At 42.2% G+C, this 19,475-nt stretch overlaps 3 protein-coding genes across 3 annotated transcripts; 2 read left to right on the forward strand and 1 right to left on the reverse strand.

Annotated features, from left to right (window-relative positions):
• Positions 1–2,447: 2,447 nt before the first annotated feature.
• Positions 2,448–5,748, reverse strand: LOC125189874. Its single transcript, XM_048087101.1, has 6 exons — positions 4,569–5,748; positions 4,354–4,490; positions 4,081–4,146; positions 3,210–4,037; positions 2,738–3,125; positions 2,448–2,590 (listed from the first exon to the last, which is right to left on the reverse strand). The coding sequence occupies exons 1-6, from the start codon at positions 5,746–5,748 to the stop codon at positions 2,448–2,450; spliced, it is 2,742 nt and encodes a 913-aa protein (XP_047943058.1).
• Positions 5,749–12,017: 6,269 nt separating this feature from the next.
• LOC125189875 lies at positions 12,018–13,399 on the forward strand. The gene is made up of 2 exons (XM_048087102.1): positions 12,018–12,737; positions 12,977–13,399. Exons 1-2 carry the CDS (start codon positions 12,018–12,020, stop codon positions 13,397–13,399), a joined length of 1,143 nt encoding a protein of 380 aa, XP_047943059.1.
• Positions 13,400–16,747: 3,348 nt separating this feature from the next.
• Positions 16,748–19,475, forward strand: LOC125186698. The gene is made up of 3 exons (XM_048083112.1): positions 16,748–17,273; positions 18,036–18,470; positions 19,047–19,475. Exons 1-3 carry the CDS (start codon positions 16,850–16,852, stop codon positions 19,247–19,249), a joined length of 1,062 nt encoding a protein of 353 aa, XP_047939069.1. The 5' UTR covers positions 16,748–16,849; the 3' UTR covers positions 19,250–19,475.

Here is a 19,475-nt window from a genome sequence, read left to right on the forward strand (position 1 = left end):
AACACCATAGCACTTCCTCGGCTGACCACCTAGGCGTTGACTGTACATTTCGATGCTTAGTAGCAACTTTCTATTGGAAAGGGATGCGTAAGGATGTCAAATCTTTTGTGGAGCCTTTACCTATTCCTTCGCAGGTTTGGGAAGACGTGTCAATGAATGTGATTACTGGTCTTAATCAATCTCATGGCTTTATTACGAATATGGTGGTCGGGGACTACTTATCGAAGTATGCAAACTTTGGCCCATTGCCTGGTCACTTTATGCTCTGCGTGTCGAAAACTTGTTCATTGATACAGTGGTCAAGCACCACTGTTTTCCGAAGACTCTAGTTTCGGATCGGGATTCTATGTTTCTTAATGATATTTGGGAGAAGATGTTGTCTTAGTGCTGTCAAATTGCACTTCACGACGACCTATGATAGGCAGTCCGATGACCTGAAGGTGCATAATAGGAGGTTGGAGAAATATCTGCGCGCGTTCACTGTGGAGCACCCAAACAAGTGGGTTAACTTCATCGCTCACGGTACTGTATGTGCGTGACCCCCCGTCACTGATTGAGGCACCACTGTTACAGGCTATGCCGCCTGATGCCACGTTCACTATTCGCCAGTGTGGTGAGCTCCTAGTGACTCTTCGCAAAAATTTGACCAAGTCTAAAAGTGTAAGGAAAGAAGCTTTATTATGGCATGTATTTGAATGTGTAGCATTAATATATGGTATAAGTGCAACGACATACTAGTGTAATGACAGAGGATTTATGTTGGCACCTTTTAAAAAGTGTCAGAAATAAAATGTAGTGAAAGGCCATATTTTTAGTAGTGTCACCTCATTGATCGGAGAAGGAGGATGACTACGGTGGTCGGCGGCAGTGGAGGTTCTTCATTGTTGACGTCTTTGTTTTTTCTAATTTGATGTGATGGTGGTGTTGATTTGGGAGCAGACCTAGTAGATAGATGATGATCCAGACACATATGGGTGGATACAAATTCTATCGGTTGTGTAGCTTAGATATGTATTTGTAGGGGTATCAAAATGGATATCGGGAATTGGATACCCAATATCCAAACCCGAAATATTGGGGTAATTGGATACCCGATATCCGATTTTTCATGTTTCGGGATCAGGTTCAGGTATAGGATTTTTGGATTATCGGGTATCGGATAACCCGATACCCGATCGGGTACCAAAATTACCCTAATTACCCGATTTTTTATATTTTATTTTTTAAATTAAATAAATAATGTATTAATTCTATTATTTAAAAATTAAATAATTAAATGTACTCCCAAAATCCTTCACTCTTCAGTCATATTTTGGGTTAATGTATGTTTTGAGATATTTATTATGGATTAATAAGGGGTTTATAACTTATGAATTTTTTATTTTCAAAAATTTGTGGTAGTTTTTTTCTCTTAAATTTCAACTACTTTAAGTTTGTATATTTAAAGGTTTGTAGCTTATTTTCTTAAAAATATAAAAAATAAAAAAAATCCAAAATCGAGATTGGATATTCGGTTTTTCGGGACTGGATACCCGAGTCGGGTATCCGGGTATCCGAAATAATTTTCGGATCGGGTATCGGGTATTAAATTTTGGGAAATTCGGGATAGGGTACCCAAAATTTTCGGATCGGGTGTCCGCGGGTATCCAATTTGACAGGCCTATGTATTTGCACAATTGTGAAATTTGATTTTCTTTTTATTTTTTTTATAATTTATTTTTGGGTGATTTTTTATTTTTTTTTTATTTTTTTGTGTTATATTTCAATTCAAATTCTAATTTTTCGACTAAGATGATAATTTTTACTAATTATGGCTTTTACAATCATTATTGTAATTTATCAATATTTGTAGGATTTCGGCAATTTAATAAAACAATGCTCCCTCTGTCCTCGAAAAATAGACAAGTTTTACTATTTTGGTTCGTCCACAAAAAATAGGCTAAGTTCAAAAAGAAAAGTTTTCAACCAATATTAATCATGCACATCATTCTAAATATGGACTCCACAGTCCACTAACACTCATTTATCACTACCTTTTCCCTCCCTCTCTTACTTTTTTTTCTCTCTCTCTCTTACTTTACCAATTATACATTAAAACCTGTGTCATTCACAATCTGGTCTATTTTTAGCGGACGGAAGGAATATTTATTTTATACTACAAATTAATAAAGTTTGCTATTGTTAAATTTTTCATTATGCTAAAATCTTTTTATTTTTTATATAAATTAAACACCTTCACGGTGGAGGGTTGAAGGGTTGAGTAGGACCCTCATCCCCTATATATCATCAAACCGAAAAGTCATACACTAAGACTATCCCAAAAGTGGATTGTCGAATAGAAGCATCAACTAAAACCATAACTAAAACCGGAACGGAAAACAAAAACTATTAAAGTTGAAGGAAAAGCAAAAAAGCCTCAATCAAAATCGGAAGTTCGGCATGCCCAGCTACTCCAATCTACACAATGCCTTGACCCGCGCTGGCACCGAGGATCCTGAATAAAAGACCTGTTCTCCAGACTGCATCCCGATCCCAGCAAGAAAATCCGCTGCCTTGTTGCCTTCCCTGTATATATGAGAGACTTTCCACTCTACACCACACAAATTCTTCTTAATCCTTAACATGTTAATACAGACTTCTACTGGACCGAGCTGGTCAGAAGCCATCCAATGCACCACCCTTTCCGCATCAGCCTCGATCCATAATTTCCTCCCTAGCTACGTAGCCAAAGACACACCAAGCAGAAGCGCCGCAACCTCATCCTCCAATCCCGAATTCCCTTCCACACCTGCAGAAAAAGCAGCAAGAATGACACCCTCCCAGTCACGCAGCACACCCCCACCCCCAGCCCTATGTAATGAGTGCGAAAAAGCCTCATCTACATTGAGCTTCAACCACCCCTCATCCAGAGGGCGCCAGAGGATCCTCACCACTGCCCTCCTACAGCCCCTTCTAACCTCTCCAAGCATCACATCCAGCTGCGGGAAGCAACCCCCCCACTGATCCGGACCTAACACCTTAGCCAAAACCAGATTTCTCAACTGGGAATTAACTCTCCTAATTACATTCTCAGCATCAAAGATTTTTTCCCTATAAACATTTTCATTTCTCTCCAACCAGATAAACTAAAGAATCAAACAAGGCATAATAGTACAAAGGTGCTGCCCTGTTCGACTTCCCAAATGTCTTTGCCACCACCTAAATCTTACCTCAATGTTCTCCCCCATACCTACGAACGGCGGGATCTGAGGGAACCACCTTGCAAAATGTTGCCACACTCTCCTAGCCACGTCTCCGTTCATGAAAAGATGTAATCTTGACTCCACTTGTGGTTTTACACAGCATCTGCACATTGATGCTAGTGAGATTCCTCTCCACTGCATCTTTGTATCCACCGGGATGCGATTTGCCAAGAGGCACCACATGAACATCGATATAGAGAGTCCAATGCTTTTACCCCAAATCATCTCATAAATCAGCCGCTTTCCTGCTCTTTTCCGTACCAAATTCCAGGCCGAAGCTGTAAAGAAGTCACCATTACTAGAGAGCTTCCATCGGCCCCTATCTCTAGATCCTCTATCAAAGGGTGTTTGCAGGATCCTATCAGCAATCTCCTCCGTAAGACCCTCTTCCTCCAACAGGAGCCTCACCCTTATCTCGTCCCACCGATCTCCTACCCATAACTCATTTACTTTCAAAGAAGGACTGGAAGGGGTTGAACTGCACAAACTTACAAGGGGCAGATTTAGGACCCAGGAATCGTACCAGAAACTGATGTTGCCATTCCCTAAAACCCACCGAACATGTTCCCGACAAATGTCTCCAACTTTGAATAGCCTTCTCCACATAGGGCTGAACCTGTTTGATCTATATATCACCAAGGGAAAAGAGATTGAGCAATACTTCTGGAACAAATATTGAGCCCACAAGGAATTCTGCTCTCTAAACCGCCACCACAACTTGAGGCTAAAAGCCTCTATCGAGTCAGCCAAGCTTCTAATCCCCAATCCTCCCTCATCAGTAGGAAGACACACTCTCTGCCATTTAATCCAATGAGTCTTCTTCATAGAATAGCAAGACCCCCACAAGAAGCTGAGCCATCACTTGCTCTATCTGCTTCACCGCCCCCTTTGTAGGGTCCAGCACCTGAAAAATATGTATTGGGAGAGCCCCACGGATGCTCCTTATCAGAGTGAGACGACCCCCAAACGACAAGTGCCTATGGCTCCAATTATGAATTCTAACCGAAATTTTATCCTGAATAAACATAAACAAACTTGTCTTTTTGGGTCCCCGAAAGATTGGGACTCCAAGATAAAGAAACGGGAGACACCCCTATTGAAAGCCACTCACCTCTTTTACTTCACTTGTCCAGGCGAGGTGTTTCTTATCAAGATAAAAATAGCTTTTTCCCACATTTACTTTCTGCCCCGAGACCTCCATGTCGTGGAGAGACAATCTTTTATCTCCAAAATAGTTGAACTTTGTGCCTGCGAGAAAATAATAATGTCATCTGCATATGCCAAGTGAGATAGTATACCTTGTTGTGCGATACAACATCTCCTTACGCCCCAAAATGAGGCGATCAAGCAGCCTCGACAAATAATCAGCTGCCAAGACAAACAGTGAAGGAGAAATGGGGTCCCCTTGCCTAAGGCCTCGTGTGGATTTGAAAAATCCAGCCACACTCCCGTTAATAAGAACCGAAAACCAGCAAGGAGAAATGCAGTTTTCAATAAATCTTACCCATCGGTCCGAAAAGCCCATCATTTTTAAGATTTTAAGCAAAAAAGGCCATTGGACTCTATCATACGCCTTCTCCATGTCAAGCATTAAAAACATGTTTGGGGACACTACTCCTTTCCAGATTTCATGGAACAATTCTTTGGCCAGAAGCACATTATCACTTAATAACCACCCTTGAATGAATCCACTCTGATTAGGAGCAACGATCAAGGGAAGGATGGGAACCAGCCTTGCGGTAAGCAGCTTGGAGATAATCTTGTTCATCACATTGCACAAGCTAATTGGTCTAAACTCAGACCACTTTGACGGATTTTCCTTTTTCGGAACCAGGACATTCAAAGTTGCTACAATACCTCTTGGGATAGGGGAACCCGCAAAGAAATCCATAACAGCGGCAACCACATCATCCCCTATGATCTCCCAACACGATTGAAAGAAGAGGGCAGAATACCCATCCGGGCCTGCTGCACTTTCTGCATTGATACTAAAGACGACCTTCCTTATTTCTTCCACAGTGGGGGCCTTCTCCAGTAATTCCATGTTCACATGGGAAGGGAGGGTAGAAATGAGCTCCACATTCGGTTCTTCCAAGGGTCCCACCTCCTCCGACAGAAGGCCCTTGAAGAATTTTTCTGCTGAGCTCCGAATGTCCACCTCCTCGGTCAGGGTCTGATCTCCATCCTTGATCATGAGGATACGAGATTTAACTCGCTTCTGCTTAACCCAACCTTGAAAGAATTTAGTATTCCTGTCCCCATCCGCCACCCATTTCAGAGCCGCTTTCTGACGCCAGAAGTCCTCCTCCATCTTAAGCCTTAGAAGAAATTCAGTTGTAGCCCTGTTCATATCTGCTCGAAGCTCAGGGGAAGGATTTTCCTCATATTTTCCAAGAGCTTCTTTGGCCTCCACTTCCGCTTTTTTTAACCTCTCGCTAATATTGCCAAAGATCACTCGATTCCATATTCTTAGACTCCTCTTCAGCCGGCTAAGTTTGATCTGCATATTGATCATGCATGTAGTGCCCGTTTCCCCCCTCCAGCACCTTTCAACTTCCTTAAGAAACAAGTGATGCCGAACTCACATATTTTGAAACCGAAAGGATGGCTTGGCTCGAGGGCCCGGGCCTTGGCATCTCACCAAAAGCGGGCAATGATCTGACAAAAATCTAGGAAGGTTTGTTACTCTAGTCGATTCAAATAAATTTGCTCATCCTTCACCAATAAGAACGCGGTCAAGCCTCTCGAAAGTATTTCTCCTGGCCTAGGTAAATTTTGAGCCATCCGCACCCACATCAAGAAGCTGACAGTCGCTTATAGCCTCAGCGAAATCTATCATTTCTTTAGCCTTCCTCCCCTGCCTCCCTACACTCCCCTGCCTTTCTTCCTCAGAAACAAAGATATTAAAGTCACCCCCTACCAACCATGGAAGACCGTCCAGCTTAGAAGCTAGATCCCGAAGCTTATCCCACATTCCTCTCCTTCCCTCCCTAGTGCATTTGCCATAGGCAACTGAAATGAAGAAAGGGCCAGGGAAATCAGGAGAAACATATCTACCATGGAAAATTTGATCAGAGTCGTCCCAATCATCAACCTTAATGTCCTCAGCAACAAAAATCCAAACCTGTCCATTGCAATTACCCCCTAAACTGTAGTCCGAAGACCCTGCTCAAGAAGTCCGGTCTAGGATCTGTCATAGGCTCAATTATAGCTAACACTGAAATTCTATTCTCCCTCACCAATCTCTTGAGGATGCTTTGGGTGCCTGAATTGGCTACACCCCTAGCATTCCAAATCAGAATATTAAGCGACATGGGACACCGTAGATGCCAAGACCCCCTCACTGAGCCTTCCCTTCTTTGACACATTTTCCTCCTCCCTCTTTATCAAATCCAGAGCAGCCCCCCTTTTTTCCACCGTTTGTTCCTGCTGCATCTCTGAATCACAATCCACGTCATCCTCATCATCCCATTCCTTCTCATCTTCATAGACCTCGCAATCAAAGTCCCCATTCGGAAGCATTTTGAGATATTTTGGCTTAGAAGAACCCCGAGCTAAGTCCCCCAGGGAGAGCATATTCGAATCCACTACCATAGAAGACAAAACCGAGAACCTGTTTGTAGAATCAAGAAAAGGGGAATACTCATGTTCCCCCCCTCCACTTCGGACACTCTCACTGTCCGAGCCACCAAAAAAAGGGTAAGGCTCAGCCTCAAAGGAAGAGGCACTAGGGGGATCAAAAAAAAGAAACTGGATGGGTGGTGTTCCCCGACAGACCTCCTCCACCAGAACCAGCCAAACCCTCCAGAATCCCTTCCCCAGCACCCCCCTGCAAAACAGCCGAGCCCAACCCCCCTTTCCCCTGCTGCTGAAAACCCTCCCCACCCAGATCCTCCCCCTTGTCACGCCCCGTCCAGCACCAACCCCAACAACTTCACCCCGAACCCCCCCCCCCTCAGCCGACAACCCCGACCCACCAGCAGACCCCCAACCTCTTGCCGAACATTCCGAGCCACTGGTCTATCATAGACCCTTCTCACCGGCTTCTCCCTATTACCATTCGCATAGCACACTTCACTAGAATGACCAACATGCTTACATTCTTGGCAGTATAACGGAATACGGTCTCATCGAACTGATTGTCTGATCTCCCTCCCCTGAATATTAAGGATGATCTCTTGAACTTGCATTTTGGATATGTCTATCTCAATGCATACCCTAGCAAAGGACAATCTAGAGCGAGAAATTGTTGCATGATCCACCAATAAAGGTTCCCTAAGAAGGCCTCCAATTGCAAACAGTGCAGATTTTTCAAACAAGTGGATAGGGAGGCCTATCAAGTTGCACCACACCGCCGCAATAGGAGACTCAAAAAACGGATCAAAATCTGTAGTCCACTTAAACACTCTCATGGGGTGACGATCAACGAACCAAATAGGCATTCCATTAGGCCCATTTAACAATTTTGCATAGTCATCAATCAAGGAAAACTGCACCAAAATATGCTTAGCATTTATATACTTCCAGGAGAACTCACCCTTAAATTTCATGCCCATGAAAGCTTTCTGAATATAGAGCGATGAGGGGATCGAGTGAGAGAATTTTCCCACAATCGCAAACCCCAACTTTTCTGCCAAGTATAAAGTCTCTACGCTCGAAAATTGGATTGAAGGGAGCCCACAACACTCTCCCGGCACGCCCATTTTCTGAATCTTCTCTGGTTCAAAGCTCACCGGTAATTTTCCCCCCGAATGCACCCCTTCTGTCAAAGTAGCCTTATAGTTTCTTGTCCCAGCCCAACTGCTACCATTTACTTTAGAACTCATACCCCCCTTACTGATATTATTCATCATCTCCTTAACCGGCTGCTCCAACCTTGGCATCTCCTTTCCCCCGCCTCCTCTGACTTTGTCTTTGACTTTCGCAGCCCAGAGACTTTCCTTACACAGGGGCGGAAACTCCTCAGCTGAACTACCTCCACAGGCGCCTCCCCCGCTCTGCTCCCCCATAATACAATCTATCCCTCCAGATACAGCAGTAGCTTGTGCCACTTGCCCACCAATAAACTCCATCTCCTGCAAGGGTTGAGCCGATATTAAGTCCAAAGCTAAGTCCAGTTTCACCCCATCCAACATCAACTTTGTCTTCCCTGCACAGATAACACCCTCATCTGCCACTTCTCCATGAGAACTAAGAGCAGCAAACACAGGATTTTGGTCATCACCCTTCCCTGAAACCAACCCCACAGCAGCCCCAACTACTCCTTCAGCCCTCAATCCATCCCCTGCAACCACCAAAACTCCCTCATTAGAACCCAAGCTCGCAGCAAACTCCTCTTTCCCCGAAGCCAACAAAACACCAGCCTCATTCCCTTCCAGTCCTAGACCACCCAGAACCCCTTCTCCTACCTCCAGACATTCCGGAATAACAGGAAGCACAGACGAACCCCTATTCCCCACCCCTTTCTTCCCCTTTCTCAACACCGAACCCATTTCATCGGAGCTCTTCTTTCCCGAATGCCTCAGAGACTTGCCACGTAAGCCCCCCTTTCTCACCTCCAGCATTCTAATGAGAGGGGACTTAGGGCTCGAGATCGCCCGCCGATTCTTCAAAGGCGACGAGCGCAATCCCCTCCTCTGCGTAACCCTCCTTGGTTCAGCCAAATCAACTTTGCAAACATCAATTGGAGGCTGAGAGAACAGATCAGAAGTGAACCCATCCGCAGAAACCTCCTCCGGCATCTCCGCCATTCTCCCACCGGAAACCCCAACACCCAGCCACCCACCAGAGGCCCGCCGGCCGCACCCCGACAACCCACCGGCAGCACACCAGAAACCAACCAAAACCCCCTACAAACCTTCAAAGAAACAGCAGATCGAGAAAAAAGAGGCAAAAGAGGCAGAATGGAATCGTTGTGTGTGAATCGCCCATACACTGTGTGAAAATCGCACACAGTGGAGGTAGCCCAAGAATTACTATTGCTAAAATCTGTACTTATGTTATAAGTTAACTCAATTAACAAAAAATACATGCAGGAAGGGTATACATGTCTTTTCACACATATAAACAAATCATCTCATTTTACTCCCTACGTTCCACAATAATAATCACAGTTTGTCATTTCAGTTCGTCCCACAGTAAAAGTCACATTTCACACCATAAATAGTAAATAGGTCTCACATTAAACTAATTCACTGCACTCACATTCTATTATAAAACGAATATAAAAAAGCGGACCTCATATTCTACTAACTTTTTCAACCCACTATTTTATACATTTCTTAAAACTTGTGCACATCAAATGTGACTCCTATTATGGGATGGAAGGAGTATATCTTAAGCTATCAAACACTACTATAAAATTGTGTTATCTTACAAAATTAAGATTAATCATCTCACGTTGAGTTATCACATAATTTTATAACATGTATCCTATCATGTAAATTGTAGTATCTCCTATCTTAACTACTTCTCTCTAATTCTGTGTTGGGTTGATCAAATAAAAGAAATGTCAGATTTACTCAACTGTCCACATAACTAACTCTAAAACGGCCCAACAACTCTAACTAACTAGCTGACTAGCTGAAGCTTCTTGGGCCCAAGACTCTTGCTGTGGATCACGCACCCCTGATCCATTATTTTGCATGGACACAGGATACACATAGGTATCTAAGAGTAACCACAATAGGCCACTGCGTGGCGCGGCTGGGCCGCGATGGTCTACTGCAAGTAGAGGTGCCCACGATTCCAAAACCGCGAGGGTGTTTCGCGGTTATGGTTCCAAATCCGCCTGTTTCGGTTTTGGTTCTGAATCGGCGGTTTTTCGGCGGTTTTTTTAACAATTTTTCAAGATTCCGAACCGCCGGCTATTTGCGGTTCTGGCTTGATTTCGGTTCGAAAATTTTTGAACCTGAACCTGAACGGAACCACGGTTCAAAAATCGACGGTTTCGGTTCAGATAAATTCTCACGGTTTCGGTTCGGAACTGTAATCGGCGGTCACGATTTCTGTTTTAACCGCCGGTTCGGTAAACCTTGGGCAGGTCTAAAGCAAGGTAGGAGGGAGCCGCGATGGTGGAGGAACAACCATGAACGCGGCGGGGTCGTGGGGGAGGCGGCAGAGAGAGCGGCGGCGGCGTGGCTCCAATTTCCGATTTTTTTAATATTTTTTATTTTCTTAATTAATTTTATATATAAACCTATTCCGAATTAATTTTATTTCATCCAATTAAAATATACCAACAATTGATAAAATAATGTGATTTTTGGCTATGGCGTGGTTGTACAAGTTTTTTGTGGATGTGCTGACTAAGCGGATAAGTTTTTTTTTGTTGTGGTTGGCTGTTCCGTCTTATTGTATACACTCTGACAAGAATTTCAATAAATACACATGATATTATTTATTTATTTATGAATTCAAATATTTTTATTTAATTTGATAACATATAATATATCTTGCTTTATTTAATTTAGTTACAAATTTTCTTTAAATGCAATATTTAATTCAGAACGATGCAAAATACAATAGCAATGGAATAAAAATGTTAAAACTCTTAAATCTTGTCCCACATCGACTTGGTGATAATCCTAGCTCCTCTATATAAGTATGGATAACCCTCCCCCTTATAAGGCCTTCTAAGGGGTGAGTGGCTCATATCTAATATAGTATCAGAGTGGGCCCAAGTCGGTGATGGACTATATCTCTTCTCTTGCCTACCCACGTGATGGAAGTCCGATGTGTTATCCCGGCCCACACTTAAGGGATTGTCCCACATTGACTTGGTGATGATCCTAGCTCCTCTATATATGTGTGTAATATGTATAATTCTTCCCCTTATAAGGCCTTTTAAGGGGTGAGTCACCATTTCTAATAAAAAACATCAAATCTAATATTACAAAAGTCTCACTTCAAGAAAAGAAAATAAACAAATTACTGAAAACAAAATAAGCTAAAATGGTTCCTCAATTCAGAAAAACAAACTTCACTGGTTTTACAAACAAAAAACAAACTTATACAGATATTAATACAGAAAAAGGATTTAAACACTTCTCAATGACTCTAAATTGCACCTCGATTACAACTACAATATTGCATTTGTCACATAGCTGCATCACATGTGATATTGTATTGCATCATATGTCCATAATATTGCATTATTAATATGCGAACCATGACTATATATTACACTACCATAGAAACTGAAAATAAAACCATGGAATTGAAAATGAAATAAAATACTTAAATATGGGGATGAAAATATTTTTAATTAGACCTGTAATGAATTATTGATACCCATGCGTCAATGGAATTATGGAATTTTTGATTGAGAGATTTTATGTACCATAATATTGTATTGAAGATATTGTATAGTATTGTATAACCATAAAAGAAAAAATAACTTCCCATATACTCCATAGAATAGTTAAGAGCACAGCACTCCCAATGGTGCCGGCTAAAAGTCGGCGTTTTTTCGCCGTCTATCGCCGAGTTATCGCCGACCAATGGGAGAGGTCGGCGATAATTCAGCGATTTTTCCTCCCGTTTTATCGCCAACCGTTGAAAAATCGCCGGATTATCGCCGAATTATCGCCGACCACTATGGGCGATAATTCGGCGATAAATATATTTTTTTTTTTTTTTTTTTAATTTCCCCCCTATAAATACACACCTTCTCTTCATTCTCTCCCCATCCTCATCCCTTTTCTCTCTTCATTCTCTCCTCATCCTCATCCCTTTTCTCTCTTCATTTATTTTCTCTCTCTCCATCTATATTTAATGAATTCTGAATCGTCTTCTCATTCTCGGTCCGACGAGGAGATATCTCATTCTTCTTCCGAAGAGGAGGTACCTCCCGCTCCCACCGGATGGGATGTCGCGGGTTTCGCCAACAACCCAGTCAACAACTATATCTCCCGTTTCATACAAAGCGAGCTTGCTCGAATGCAGCAGCCACCCCAACGGCCAATCCGCAGGCGGCGCCGATACATCCCCCGCGACCACGCTGGTGGGCGCGATCGGCTGTTCGCCGATTATTTTGCTGAGGAACCACGGTACCTGGCAGATGTATTTTGTCGCCGATTCAGAATGCGCCGCTCCCTCTTCCTGCGCATTGTTAATGCGTTGTCCGCGCGTTACCCCGAGTTCCGGCTCCAGCGAGACGCCACAGGGAAGCCCGGTCTATCGCCCCTGCAGAAATGCACTGTTGTCATCCGACAATTGGCATATGGAGGGTCCGCCGACATGTTCGATGAGTATCTGCAATGCGGCGAGACGACTGGCAACGAGTGCCTGAAGAATTTTTGTCAGGGCGTGCGAGAGATATTTGGGGAGCACTACCTTCGCTCGCCGGACGCAGCTGACTGCCAGTTCCTGCTGGATTGGCACTGGAGGAGCCACCGCTTTCCGGGGATGCTCGGCAGCATCGACTGTATGCACTGGCAAAGTGGAAGAACTGCCCAACCGCGTGGCGAGGCCAGTTCACTACCGGCTACAAAGGTATGCATCCCACCATCATTCTTGAAGCCGTTGCCGACCAACGGCTTTGGATTTGGCATGCTTATTTTGGTATAGCCGGGTCGAACAACGACCTAAATGTTCTCAATTCCTCGCCCCTTTTCAACGAGCGGGTCAACGGGTTAGGCCCCTCCATCGAATTCACGGCCAATGGCAATGTGCATAACATGGGGTACTACCTGGCTGACGGCATCTATCCGCAATGGCCCGTGTTTTTGAAGACGATTAGATGCCCAATCGGAGATAGTAGAAAGTATTTTGCCCGAGCGCAAGAGTCTGCGCGCAAGGATGTGGAGAGGGCGTTTGGGGTGCTCCAATCGCGATTTGCACTGGTAAAGGGCCCGACGCGCTTTTTCTACCAGAGGGATATTGCCGACATCATGTATGCGTGCATCATCATGCATAACATGATCATCGATGATGAACACGAAGGCGTCCTCAACGTCACCAACGACACCAGTGTTGCATCATCGAGTCACGGTGTCTCAACCGAGTTCGAGTCCGCCCGCCGGGGTGTACCGTACAACGAACATGAACGGTTCAAGGCGTTCATGGACATACACCAGAAGGAGGCCCATCGAGCACTACAACACGATATGATCGAAGAATTGTGGGCAAATAAAAACCGCACCCACCGCCCTTGAATTTTTTTACTTTGAATTTTTTTTTCCATTCCTGTACTATTTTTTTTTATTAATTTTCGTCGTTGTAATGTTTACCCGTGTTTAATACAACGAACTTTATTACTATTATTTGTTTTGTCTTATAAATTAAATTAGCTAGCTTTATTATATACAAAAATAAAACAATTAAATTAGTGATGATGTAAAAATGAAATGTTGAGTTAGGGAGAAATAAGGGAGAAACCATTGGAGCAGTTGACTCAACTTATTTTTAACACAAGTATACCCGCAAGTGTACGGGGCTAATGTAGCAAATAGTAAGCAAAGAGTATCGTATCCACAAAGACAATGAGTGTCAACCTAATTACCACGAACCAACCTCAACTACTATCTAGATGAATCGGAAAGTTTGGGTTTTCTAAATCTACTTAAAAGCAAGATAAAAACAATTAAAAACAACTAGAGAACTGAAAGCAAATAAGAAAACGAATGTAGATCAAGGATGAGAAGGGTAGAATCCTACGGGATCGATAACAACTATCCTATGCTCAACTAACTTCCTAACTATGCCAACAAAGGGTCTCAAGGGTTATTAAGCTATCACTAAGGTAAAACTATATCTTTTCTCAAAGCATATAATTTGTAGATTGCTACCTAGAACCGAAGTCTCCTTCCTAGAACTAAGGCAACAACTCCTAATAGCTCCTAAGATACTTAGCTTCATTCAAAGGCTCAAATCTCTCGATTATATTGGCAAAGACGTCAATTTCTTCTCTTTCAAATTAAACTACTCACTTCTCAGTTCTTGTAGTAAAATCCACATGCATTTATAAGGTGATCAGTCAGATAAATGTATAAGCACAGAAGAAATCAAAATAACCACATGAGCTAAGGCATAGAAAAAGGAAATCAATTAAACATAAGAATCATTGTATCTCCCCCGTAGAACTCTACGAAGGATTTAGCTACTCATGTTCATCACAAAAGTCAAAGAAATATTCAAAGAAGTATTCAAAAACATTGTTTAAACAAGAATAAACTAAAGGTAGAAACTCCTAGAACTGGATTGGGCGGATTGGAGATCTCGTCTTCAATCTTGCGATGAATACTCGTCCTCTGCTCGTTCTTCTCTTCTTTCTAGGTGAAAAAGTGGTATTTTTGGGGTAGGAGGCGTGTAAGTTAAGTTTGGAGGCGTTTCCTAGGCATATATATACCTAGGGTTGACTTTGGGCCAGAAATAAGCTGTCCGACGAAGCTGGCGGGTCGCCAGGTTGGGTGTGCGTCGAAGCTGGCGAGTCGCCAGCTGCTTACGGCGTTTTTTTCGTGGATTGCTGGCGAGTCGCCAGGTTCGTTTGCATGCGAACCTGGCGGGTCGCCAGCTATGTCACTGCACTGCGCAGTCTTGGTAAAACGGCCATAACTTCTTCTACCGAACTCCAATTGAGACGTTTAAGATATCCACGCGAAGCTCTTTCAAAGAAGAAGAGAATGGTATGCATTACATGCGAATCGGACTTCAAAATCTCCAGATAAGCTGTCTCGAACATTGAGCAGCTGCACATCCACATATTTTGTACATTTTTCTACACATTCTTCACAAAATGGTCAAAATACCAACATAATAGAGAAGTAGCTATAACCATGTCTCAAAGTACACAATATATGATCAAAACCAAGTAAAACTACCCTCTAAAATCATGTAATATCCAAGTGAATCAGCAGTTGGCTAAAAACTGGGGATAAATTATGGTGCTGATGTGGCGCTGATGTGGCAGGAGTTAGGGAGAAATAAGGGAGGTTTTAGGGAAACTGTTGGGAATGCTCTAATACATCAAAAACACAGGGGAATTATAACTGATTGAATTAAGGGTAAAAATTGCAAGCCGATCTTTTTATTTCCTTCTCTACTCTTTAATGCAATACTCCCTCCGTCCACAAATAGGAGTCCCGTTTTTCCATTTTGGTCTGTCCACGAATAGGAGTCCCGGTTCATACATACCATAAATGGTAAAGAGACCTTACATTCCACTAAGTCATTCCACTTACATATCATTTAAAACTAATATATACAAGTAGGACCCCTATTCCACTAACTTTCTTCCACCCTCTTTTCTTAACATTTTCTTAAAATCCGTGCCGAATAGAAATGAGACTCCTATTCGTGGACGGAGGAAGTAATAAATAACCATAACCAAATTCCTAGGTGTAGAGGTCACCACGGTTCAAGAACCGCCGGTTCTCGGTTCGGAACCGTCGGTTCCCGGTTCGGAACCGTCGGTTCAGGTTCGAAAAAATGCCGAACCTGAACCGGCCCGCCTAGGTTCCGGCGGTTCCGGTTCGGACACGGTTCAACGCCGGTTCAAGACCGGCGGTTTCCAGACGGTTCCGGTTTGGACCGCCGGGTCAAGTTTGTTTTTTTTTTAAAAAAAAATTATTCATTTATAGTACTTATTACAAATTACACCTTGTAGTTGTAGTCTTTTACTATCGAATAAATAAATAAAACGAGAATGACAATTGACAAATAGAGTAGAAGTCGACATTGGAGTTGGACAACTGGAATTTTATTGATACGATTATACAAATTTGAATGATATATCGATATTACAAATACAAATGTTGAAAATTAAAATTACAAAAGAGTCAAAAGACTTAATACATAACATAATACATGCTTGTTAGCTTGTATAACAATTTAAATAAAAAAACTTGAAGTAAAAAATAATAAATTATAAATGTAAATAGATAGTATATATATATACTCTTAGTCGGCGAATGAGATGTTTCTAGATAACTAAATTGAGGATACCTTTAGCAATTCAACCTTAATTGTTGAGTTTAATTTAACCATCAACAATCATGGTAGAATTGTCAAAAGTCTCCCGGATTTAGTCTTATAGAGAAGTCTTCTTCACCGATTAGAGTATATACAAATACAATTATATATTTTAAAGTTGAAACAGTTGAAAAAAAAAAAAAAAAGCCTACCGAAACCGGCAAACCGCCGGTTTGGAACCGCCGGTTACGGTTCTTCATTTCTTGAAAACCTGAACTGGCCCGTCGGAACCGCCGAACCTTATCCGGTGCCGAACCGTCACCACAGTTCCGGTTCACGGTTCCGAACCGCCGGTGACGGTTCCAGGCCGGTTCAGCCGGGCCGGTTCGGTTTGGTGACGTCTACCTAGGTGGATTTGTCTAGATTGTCCAATGTGTTAATCTAATGATTGGTATTTGTAGGATGTTATAAACTCCAAATTGAGTTATTTTCAAAGTTGTTTTGAAATATAAAAAATACTAAATCTAAAATCAAAATTGAGATATTGAAAATTATGAAAAGAGAAAGTGGGAGGAAATTACAATAAAATTCAAACGAAGATTTGTTGCCTGCATTTTCTTGTCTTCCAATCTTCCTTAAGCTTAAAAGTTAAAACCCACCCCCGCCGGCGAAGCCAAAACAGACTTGAATTCCTCATGCCGACCTTCACTGCAATCGCCTTAGAAAACCTTCTCGAGCCTAGGGTTGCTGAATCCCTCAAAAAGCCCCACGTCGATGGCCGTTCCAGGCACCTCTACATATCCCCGGCTCTCTATGCCACGCCGGAGCAGTCGCCTATACCCGACTACTCCTTCCGTGACCCGCCCTCCCCTTCTCCTTACGTAGCTAATCACAAGCGCCGCGGCGGAGGCAACGTAAGGGTTCCGGAAACTGAGAGTTTTAATCTGGATGAGGAGGAGGAGGAGAAATGTTTGATTGAGTGCGTTGACAGTGTTCCTGAGGAGGATGAGGAGTGTTTCGATCCCAGGATTCAGGTTGATTCATCCGATTTCAGCCAGATTCAAACGGAGAGCCGAAGCTTCGTCTCGGCGCAAGGGGAATTTTTCGACGCAATTGATGGTATAATTCAATTATCTTTTTAGATCCCTGTTTATGCGACGGTTTTCAATGTCAATTGTTTTATTTTGATTTCCGAGTAGAAATAATTACTGCAGCATATGTTTTTGGGAATGGTTAGCACGCTTGGGATGCTGCAAACCGATTCCTCTTATTTGTTGTTTGTATGTTACTCCAATTGGTGTGGCACGGGTTTTAATGCATAATTGGTAAAGTAAGACAAAGATAGATAGATGGATAGAAAAAGTTTTTAAAGGATTTGTTAGGGGAGAATGGGTTTCACAAAAAAGTTTCTAAAGTTAGAATGTTCATACTTTTCACAGTGACGGACTAAAAACGAAAGAGTTCATACTTTTCAGGACAGAGGATTATGAATTTTCTCTCTTGAGTGCAAGCAGTAACTGATAATGTGTTTTAAATTTGGGTGGTCTAGAGACATATTCGTATTCGTGGCGGCAGAAAGAAATCAGAAAATAGTTACATAAATCCTTTTGCATCATCGATTCTAGATCCTGGACAGTAAGTAGTATGAGAGAGATGATTCTTCAAGAAATCTTGTTAGCTTTAAGTCAAAGTAGATTTATGGATACATAGCTTTGACCTAATTCTGTTTTTCCTTGTTTATAATGTCTACCATCCTGGTTGTTTGTTTAGTCAGTGTAGGAGAAGTAGGGAAATCATTCTGAACTTCGTTACATCCAATACCTGCTATTTTTAGTTTGTGGCAATTTGATAGGAAAATTCATGGCCTCTCTTTGTTTACAGACTTCTCCTCTGATGGGTCCATTTCAAATACACCATCACGTGATCATAGACTTGAGTCAGAATTGCTCTCATCAAGGCTCAATCTTCTCGAGGAAATTGAAAAGAGGAAGATTGCAGAGGAAAATTTGCTTTTGATGCACAGTGCGTGGGAGAAAATCAGGATCCTTATGTCTGAAGCTGGACTTACTTTTCCTGCTCCTCCTGCTATTAGTGATAGCGTGCAGCTTGAGGATGAGGAGATGGGTAAATTTTCTCAGGAAGTTGTTGTTACTAAATTTGTTGCTGAAGCAATTGGAAGGGGTCTAGCACGTGCAGAGGCTGAAGATGCTGCTTCAGCTATCATTGAATTGAAAGACCTGGAGATACTCAGGCTACGTGATAGATTGCAGTATTATGAAACTGTTAATCACGAACTGTCGCAGAGAAAACTTGTTGGTAAGCTCTTCTAATTATGATGTATAGTTTAAGTTACCGTTCTGCAATCATTTAATGATGCATTTTTTCTCTCTTTACATTGGCATGGTCTCCAACTACTTGCTGTTTCATGTTGATTAAGTAGATTGCAGTTTCTCCTATGATAGGCTTTTAGAGAGTTAAAGTCAACAAATCAAGGAGAATTATCTAAACATTTGAATAGAGAGGAATGAAACTAAACCTCCTTGCTTGCACTCCCATTATGATTTACTGCAAATAAACTGAAGTGTGATCAAAGTTGTAATTTCAGTAAAGAGGTCATTCTGTAGGATTACCGAAGTTAATTACAGTACTCAAGTTGCTGAAATCAATATGAACTTCCATATACATATTCTTTGATATATGCCTGTAACTCAAATTGCTGAATTTGTACTTAGCCTCCTTCCTTGAGAATTAGTATTTCTTTCTTTCGAGAGAAGCTGAATTTGGATTACCTGGCTTTAATATCTGTTACACGCTCTCTATGATAATAAATTGACGGTGTCTGAGAGAAATATAAAATATTTTTAACTCACTTTGTTGAGTTTGTCTCTGCAGAGGTGGCACGTAGACAACAAGAAAGGAAGAGTAGAAGGAGGTGGGTATGGAGTTTTATGGGATTGGCATTTGGAATTGGGACGTCATTGGCTGCTTATTCATATATTTGTCATACCAATGAATGTGTACCAGTGCTGGAGTGTGCTGATTCTGCCGAGTCCTCCTCTACTTTTGTACCGGTAGAGACCTCCTGTGGACATTAGTCCGACTTATTTTCCAGAGCTACCCTATATTTTGTAGTAAGTGCTGGATCAGATCTTAGGTAGGTATCTTCTCTCCATATCGCAAGTAGAGAGAGGTTTAGTTTATTGAGCTATATCTCTTCTCTTCTCGGAAGCATGGTATCAAATGTTCATTTAGAAACTACTGAGTAACCTGTAGTTATTTTACCAAATTGCGGCACGAGTTTATACAGTGTTAAGTTGTTAA

Source organism: Salvia hispanica, chromosome 5, assembly GCF_023119035.1.
Source record: "Salvia hispanica cultivar TCC Black 2014 chromosome 5, UniMelb_Shisp_WGS_1.0, whole genome shotgun sequence".
Lineage (NCBI taxonomy): Eukaryota > Viridiplantae > Streptophyta > Magnoliopsida > Lamiales > Lamiaceae > Salvia > Salvia hispanica.

Bases quoted from the DNA above. Each gene is read 5' to 3' on its own strand.
- LOC125186698 (XM_048083112.1), top strand. From the start codon at position 16,850: ATGCCGACCTTCACTGCAATCGCCTTAGAAAACCTTCTCGAGCCTAGG. The intron at 17,274-18,035 runs GTATAATTCAAT...CTTTGTTTACAG, and splicing joins ATTTTTCGACGCAATTGATG to ACTTCTCCTCTGATGGGTCC. The intron at 18,471-19,046 runs GTAAGCTCTTCT...TTGTCTCTGCAG, and splicing joins GTCGCAGAGAAAACTTGTTG to AGGTGGCACGTAGACAACAA.
- LOC125189875 (XM_048087102.1), top strand. From the start codon at position 12,018: ATGAATTCTGAATCGTCTTCTCATTCTCGGTCCGACGAGGAGATATCT. The intron at 12,738-12,976 runs GTATGCATCCCA...GTGTTTTTGAAG, and splicing joins GTTCACTACCGGCTACAAAG to ACGATTAGATGCCCAATCGG.
- LOC125189874 (XM_048087101.1), bottom strand. From the start codon at position 5,748: ATGCAGATCAAACTTAGCCGGCTGAAGAGGAGTCTAAGAATATGGAAT. The intron at 4,491-4,568 runs GTAAGGAGATGT...ATTTTCTCGCAG, and splicing joins TGATCGCCTCATTTTGGGGC to GCACAAAGTTCAACTATTTT. The intron at 2,591-2,737 runs GTGTGTCTTTGG...TGTGTGGTGTAG, and splicing joins GGTTGCGGCGCTTCTGCTTG to AGTGGAAAGTCTCTCATATA.